The 8,212-nt window shown below is 36.1% G+C and overlaps 1 protein-coding gene across 1 annotated transcript; it reads right to left on the bottom strand.

The window, feature by feature from the left end:
• Positions 1–407: 407 nt before the first annotated feature.
• LOC137247137 (ribonuclease H2 subunit B) lies at positions 408–3,187 on the bottom strand. The gene has a single exon (XM_067778214.1). It carries the CDS (start codon positions 3,081–3,083, stop codon positions 2,007–2,009), a length of 1,077 nt encoding a protein of 358 aa, XP_067634315.1. The 5' UTR covers positions 3,084–3,187; the 3' UTR covers positions 408–2,006.
• Between the last annotated feature and the right edge of the window lie 5,025 nt (positions 3,188–8,212).

The following is an 8,212-nucleotide window of genomic DNA, read 5'->3' as shown; positions in this document are numbered from 1 at the left end:
TATTTAAATAATATTGTGACGAATATTAGCAACACTAACTGATACTATCATCTCTAAGCCGATACTAAGCAGTGACTTCTATGCACATAAACAAATCAATCATTCTGTCTACACATATGTCCATACAAGCAGCGGAGAGAAACGCACAAACACATGCATACATATATCATAAGTATCACTCACATATACAAGCGCATATGGCTATGCGAGAAGCTATAATCGTGCATCTGTAGTTTATAGCTGGTAAACAAGTAGTAAATTCTAGAAGAAGAAATGCCTAGAAGTATGCGAACGAGACAGCAGAGACTATAAAAGGAGCGAAAGCTGAATAAAAATCAATCAGTTGGATTTAAGCACGCTATCAGTTGCGAAGTATAAGTGTTTTCAAAGTAATCTAATAAAGACCATTTTGCATTATTGAATATTGGAGTGTTTTATTCTACAGTTTAGAGATACGAACGTTGGTAGAAGATTGCAAATAAGCGGAATTTAACAAAATTCGTTACAATATAAATTTATAAAAAAAATGCATATCGACCTATCCTAATAGAAAGGTCGTCACTTAAAACTTTGTTTACATGAACGTTTCTCGACAAAATCTGTTAAAAAAAGTATACTGAGCTGCTTCGTATCTTAGGAGGCGGGTTCTTGGAGCAGAACTTTTAAGTTATGACCTTTTTATTAGGATAACATTTTGTCGCATTTTTTATTTTGCTTAAAATAGAAACATTAATAGTATCGGTAATTCTATACGACAGCATGACACTGCTAATACGCGCCCAAAAAGACGCGTATTAATCTCGACAACAATAATCCGAGACCGGAAAAAAAATGTATCTCTGTCCGGAGATATTTGCAGTTGAATTTGGCGATTTTCATGTGGTTGTTGCAGGCATGCTTAACCAACGAAACGATATCATTTCGTTACGATAATCAACGTTAATAAACGAAACGAAGTCATTTCGTTTCGTTTATTAACGTTAAGATCGTCAAATTAACGAAATGATTTCGTTTCGTTTTCTGCCATATCAAAACGAAATCAAATCGTTTATGTTGATTATTAATTTCAAACTATGCTGGCAAAGCTGATTGATGGCGGAGTCATTAAAGGTGAAAGCATTATCCAAGCTGATTGCAACTTTTCTCATGAATTTTGACAGTACAACCATTTCTCAGAGTATTTTTGACATTACCACCAACGAATTACACAAACAAATTACATAGTTTGTGTGTGTATGTGCGCTCGTTGTTGCCACCTTACGGCTTCACCATGGCTATAGCATTGCCAGCACAATTCAAACATAAAGTATCACGTTTTTGTTAACGTTTTTAACGTTAACGAAAGCTTTTCGTTTCGGTTAAAAACGAGATACAATTTATCTTGATAATTTCTTTATCGATAATATTTCAAAGTGTTTCAACGGAAACGGTGGAAATTTTTTGATAAACGATTAGCTTAACGTTAAGGTGCATCCCTGGGTTGTTGTAACTTGTACCCACAAAAAAATTGTGAACCCAGAAGGACATCACCGTGGCGGTAGCCACGGTTATACCACACACCAGGACTTGGCATGGCGTAGCCCAGGGTTATTTTTTATAAGCGCGGCCGAAGGCCGCAAACGCAGAAAAGTGTTCTGCGCAAAAATGCTATGGATTTCACCCCCGGTTTCGGAGGGACCCGCGGGCCGTTTTTCGGTTTTTCGTTAATATCTTTTGAACGAGTTAAAATTTTTATTTTCCGGTTTCGGATTATTAATACCGATGTCAAAGCGCGACGTTTGACACCTCTCTCGATATTTTTGGACGTGTATTAGCAATGTCATGCTGTCGTATAGAATTACCTAGTATCTACATTTTAGGAATATCCATAGTACATACATACATATGATTTAACTTTGCAACTAGGTACGTACTTAAAACAAAAACATAATCATATACAATTTGATTTTAAAGTTATCTCGTAAAAAATAAACAGAGTACAATAAAACAAATAACTAGTCAGTGCTTTACTTCTTACTGAAGAATGAAGCAATGCTTTTTGTGCCCTTAGCACTTTTAGCCAATGATTTTTCCTTGGCTGTCAAAATGCGTTCCTTTTTTATGGGTGATGGTGTTAGCACCGCCTCAACTACACTTGCAGGACTTATCTGATCGCTCGAACTACTATTTGGCCTACTCCCGCCATTGGTAGGCGAGCCTTCCAATAGATCAGAGTTTTTTAATTTCTCTGTTGCGCTTTCTTTTGTAGCATCTGTTTTAATTTTTTTGTTATCATTTGAATTAAGTTGTTGCAAAGATTTTCGCTTTTTTCCTACTTTGCCATTTTCTTCATTCTTTTTGGATGTTAATGGCTTCTCATCGGGAATTTCTAAGTATTGCTTTAATTCTTCATGCAAATCTAAATCTAAATAATTGGCAACTATATCGCATGCCATACGCAAATAATCCATATCAGATTCTTCCTTAGTTTCATCCACAAGCTCACCACGTACATAATTTTGCGATACCGAATTTTGTCCACAATGTGCACCAATGGTACGCAACTTTACAGCTACACGACGCGTTTTAATTGCCAGCCAAGCGAGTGTTCTTTTAGCATTATATTTGTAAAACACCATTCCAGTAGCTTTCTTTATATCAGCCACGCAACGTAAATGTTCGTCTGGACGCACAAATTCTCTTAAAAGGCGCAATGTAGATGTGTCATTTGGCTCTCCAATATCCTCTAAAGCTAACGCTTTTTGCGTACAATGTAAACGCAAATGATGAAGTGCAAGAAATGTCACATCAAATGGAGTCGTCATGTAAATGCGTCCATTTGAGCAAACATCATCGTTGATCAACCAACAGCGTTTTGGTTCAGAGAATTCTATTACTTCCAATAGTTCGGTATTTGATTTTGTTATGAAAAGCGCAGGTTTACCTTTTCCCGGATGGTAAAAGTACTCCAGTGTTAGTTCATTTTCAGAATCCTGTAGAAGTTGGTTTGAAATAAAGATAACTTTGCGAAGCGCCGGCGCTTTTGCTGCCGGAGTTGGTGGTGCTTCTGTATCTTTAATAGATCGCGTAGGTTTTTTACTCATTTTGATTTTGGATTTTAAACATAAAACCTTTAGTGGAATCAATTGAATTAGGTACTTTGTGGGAAAAATTAACAAAACCTACAAACGCTTGAAGAATATCGCGCGAATACAAATAGCAGATGAGAAGCTGTCAAAAAAAACCTCAAGACGTGAACACAATCTGAACTATTTTTACTTAATGTAAAAACACATCTGTCATAAAATATCTGTGTTTTTTTTACATCTATATACATATACGCTTAAACTGTGTCTAGTCTTCTGATACCTATATGACACTATTTTATTTTCTTGTATTTTTTGCTGTATTTTGTGCGAAAGAAATGGAAAATACAATTTTGGTTTAAGCAGAAACGGGCAAGCTATGTTAAAAAAACTATAGAAATACAAAGAAAATACAATCTAGGCTGTTAAAAACAAACTAGCCAGTTTGTATTTTTTTTATTTATTTATTTATTTATTTAAAGTCGACGCAAACACAAAGCGGTCAACTAATTATTGTAATAGACAGATATATATGTACAATACAGAGCCATTCTGAAAATTAAAAAATTCAAAAAAGGTACATAGAAAATGTGTATGTTATAAACATTTGACATCGCATTGTATAAGAAAAAATAAAATTAAAATATCAGGCTAAACATAAGAGTATAGCAGTATGTAAAGCAGCAAACGAACATTCAAAGCCAATGCAGTTATACAAATCATTGTACCGCGAGCACCAATGGCGCAGGGGACTGTTTCTAGCAAAAATTTGCCGGCATAGAGGTAAATGAAAAGGCACAAAATGTCTGGACGCCCTAGCAGGAACCGCAAAATTTACTTGACTGATTAGGTCAGGGGAGTCAATCACACCAATGATGAGCTTGTGAATGAACATAACGCCAAGTAATACTCTGCGATTCTCTAGAGATGGCGAATTAATTAGAAGAAGTCTATTCCTGCATGGTGGAAGATGGGTACTTGATTCCCAGTTGAGACCTCGTAATGCAAAAATTAAAAACCGTCTTTGGACCGACTCAATCCGATCAACATGGATTTGATAGATCGGAGACCAGACACATGAACAGTACTCGAGAATAGGACGTACCAGCGAGGTATAAAGGATCTTTGTGAAATAAGGGTCATCAAACTCTTTAGCCCAACGTTTGATAAAACCTAATACACCAGTTGCTTTGTTTATAGCGGTTGAAATATGTGTGGTAAAACTTAATTTCGGATCAAAAATAACTCCTAGATCAGTTACAATAGATATCCGCTCCAAGGGGTCGCCGTTAAGTGTATAAGATGACAGGACCGGCTTCACACGGTGAAAAGTCATTTGCTTACATTTAGAGTAATTCAAAAAAAGTAAATTTGCAGTACACCACCTTTGAAATGGGTCAAGATCGGCCTGAAGCTGATTAAAACAGAACAAGTTCGAAGGCAGATATGTGTAACAAAGTTTTACATCATCTGCATACATAAAAACTCTGGAATGTAATATAACCTTTGGTAAGTCGTTAATGAACAGGTTAAAGAGTAATGGACCCAAATAGCTACCCTGGGGCACGCCAGAAGTTACATCAAACGACTTTGAAAGATTGTTGTTAAAGAAGACTCGCTGAGTCCTATTTTCAAGATAACTTGAAATCCAACTTAATAAAGGCGCTGGAAAACCCAGAAGATCAAGTTTGGTAACTAAGAGCTCGTGATTAACAGAGTCAAATGCTTTACTAAAGTCGGTGTAAATTACACCTGTTTGTTTGCAAACTAAAAAACCATTCATAACAAAAGACGTAAATTCAAGCAAGTTGGTAGTAGTTGATCTCCGATGAACAAAACCATGTTGACAAGGCGATATTAAAGAGCTACACAAGTATTGAAGCTGGTATGTAATTATCTGCTCAAAAGTTTTAGGGATAGCTGAGAGCTTAGCTATGCCTCTGTAGTTCTCAATATTAGACCTACTACCTTTTTTATGCAAAGGTATAATAAACGATTGTTTCCAAATAGATGGGAATGATGCGGATTCCAGAGACAGTTTAAATAATTTAAAGATAGGCTCTGATAAGCTGACAGCACAGTACTTAAGTACACAACTAGGAACACCATCTGGACCCGGTGAAGATATCGGTTTCAATGCAAGAAGTTTATTAAGGACATTATCTTTATCAATAAATGGGTTTAAAATATTATTAGAACCGTCCAAGCAATATGGATAAAGATTAGACTGAACACATTGGGATGAATAGGTTGATTTAAAGAATTCAGCAAATAAATCTGCGATTTCGTGATCTGAATTTGCGTTTTTGCACCCATAAATAAAAGTAGATAGGAAACCAGAAGTTTTCCTTTTGGAATTAACAAATCTGTAGAAACGTTTCGGATTATTAGTAAATTGGAATTTGCAACATGATAAGTAACCTTTATAACACTGCTGGTTAAGACGATGAAAATTGGAGCGCGCCACTAAATATTTAGATAAATCAATAGCTTTACCAGATCTTTTGAAACGCTTATAGAGTCTAGATTTAATATTATCAAGTCTTAATAGTTGCTTTGAGAACCAAGGTGGTTTACCCGTGGTGGTACTGGAATAACGAAGGGGGACACAGCTTTCAAACAAAGTATCAAGAGAACTATAAAACAAGGAAGTCACTGTTTCAACGTCTGTACACGCATAAAGACTCGACCAGTCATGGGCAGAAATCAAATTATTGAGCTCACTAAAATTCGTCTTTGAAACATCGAGCATCACAGGTTGAACAACATCCAGTACTATCTCAAGCGTAGGATGAAGAGGGTATTCAGGAAGGGATAATGGGGGAGTTCGGGTTAGAGTAATACCCGCAGAGTCATCTGTAAAAACTAAGTCTAAGATTTTCCTTTTGGAATTTAAAACAATATTAATTTGGAGAAGAGATGTATCTAGCAGGCTATTTAAAAACTCGTGCTGAGTAGTGGGAGTCATAAAATTTGAGTCGATGGTATTGATCCAATTTACTGATGATAAATTGAAATCACCAAGAACTACTAGGCGGTCTTTGTCTCGCAATTGCGAGTACAAACTACAAATAACAGTGCTATGACATGTATAAACGTGTATATCCGATCGTGGCGGTATATACGAGCAGCAGATAAACAAACTAAAATTGTGCAAGGCAAGCTTTACTGCTATAAATTCAATGTCATTTGTGGTGTCCAATAGCAGCAACTCAGATGGAAGCGTCGAGTCAACAGCAATAAGGACACCACCTGCTCTAGATTCACGATCACGCCGATAAACTACATATTTACGTGAAAAGAGTTCAGAGTTAAAATTATCAGCTTTTAACCAGGTTTCAGTAAAAGCTATAACTTGAGAAGTAAAAATAAAAGTATTTAGATAAAAGGTACTTAATTTCGATCTTAGGCCACGAACATTTTGGTACGTGATGGTTATTTTTTCAATGTTTCCGCAGGGATTTTTGAGTTTTTTGAAGTTCCTGCGGCGTTAGGTTTTTTTGTAAACAAATGCACAACTGAATGTTTCGGCCAGAATGTATATTCAAGAACTCTATCAAAATAAGCGTCTGGCACTGATATTTTAAATGATGAAATATCCCTATCATATCTAAAATTAAATTTATAAACGCCTATTTTAATATTTCGATATGTTTTTTTGACATTCAGCCGTTTTTTCTTTATATTTTCTGACATTTGGATATTCCGTTCATTTTTTTCTGACAATACTTTTTATTTTGACAAATTAAAACTAAATAAATAAAAAATAATGGTTTTGGAAATTTTAAATATTACAACAAATCGTTTGTTGCATGCTTCCGCTCTCACCATAATAGGGAAACAGAAACTAACGAAACATAAATACGCCGCATAATTGCTCTTAAAAAGAGGGTAAGTCCTAAACTTATTAATTAATAACGACGTTTGTAAGAATGCGCTGCAATACTTCATATACAATATACATGGATTTGGAAGCCTCCGTGGTGGTGACGGTAATGGGCGTGCCTGCGTTTATGTGTCCGTCTATTTGTAGGACATATAACCTTGTCTGTTGAATGATGCATTATAAATTACCTCTTTACCTGCATTATAAATATCCTCTTTGGTAATGCCACAAAAAGTTGTTAGACTAGACAACTCAACCGACATTTTTTTTGACAGATTGAGTTGTAATCTGTAATACCAAATTGCGAAATTTCAACCCAACCAGAGTTGAGTTGTAAACGGTAATAGGGGCAATATATACGTTTACGCTAAACTTTATATGGACTTTTAGGTGTTAAACTTTATCTACTCTTCTGAAATTGCTGCACAGAAAATTAGTACTCCTAAATTCCAATACGCATTAATACTCAGATGCAACTGAAATATTTGTATATGCTTCACATCTACACTAATTCTATGTATTAACTCTACAAATGGTGTGTGTCCACTATTCACCGCAACCGATTCAGCTATAGGTTATACACAGATATACAACAGAGGTTTGAGCCTCCGATTTTCGGTACAACATGGTCTGTAGCTAGTTGCCGCTAGATGTGTCTCCTAAGCAATATCTAAGTGAGGATAAGCATTTTTTATGCGCAAACGTAGACGTAGTACATAGGTGTAAAAAACACGGCTAATATATACTTTATTTTTTATAGCTCCGTACGTAAATAAATAAATAAATACGATCGATGGGACTAGTACTTCAATGTTGCTGTTGTTGTATTAACGATACAACAGACGAGGCTCTGGCGACCCCAAGCTTCTCATGGAACTAGGGGGTGGGGAGGGAGGGATGGCCTGAAGGTTTAATGTGGCCATGCAAATCGTTCCCGAGATGGTCGGGCTAGTACCTTAATGGTGAGGAGCGTACCGGATCTATATCCGGAAAAGGACCATCAACATCGATAACACCCCGCAAAACCTTCGGGCAGTGTCCTTATCGTACAACAACAAAAATATCGGTTATTTTAAAACGTTATAGAGAAAAAATTTGGAAAACTTCGTTTCTTTTCGATAGGAAGTAACTTGCAAATTCCTTTTGGAAGGTTTAGGACGGAATTGTGAAAATGGCAGCCGTTCGCCGAATGTGCTTAGCCTTTCGAACTTAAAAGCTAGCTCACTTAACTTGTTTGTCCTCGGAAAGATGTTTGGACTTA

Source organism: Eurosta solidaginis, chromosome 3 (assembly GCF_040869045.1).
Source record: "Eurosta solidaginis isolate ZX-2024a chromosome 3, ASM4086904v1, whole genome shotgun sequence".
NCBI lineage: Eukaryota > Metazoa > Arthropoda > Insecta > Diptera > Tephritidae > Eurosta > Eurosta solidaginis.
The sequence above is the reverse complement of the archived record's forward strand: the minus strand, read 5'-3'. Positions and strand labels throughout refer to the sequence as shown.

Coding starts and splice junctions, on each gene's coding strand:
- LOC137247137 (XM_067778214.1), bottom strand. CDS start 3,083: ATGAGTAAAAAACCTACGCGATCTATTAAAGATACAGAAGCACCACCA.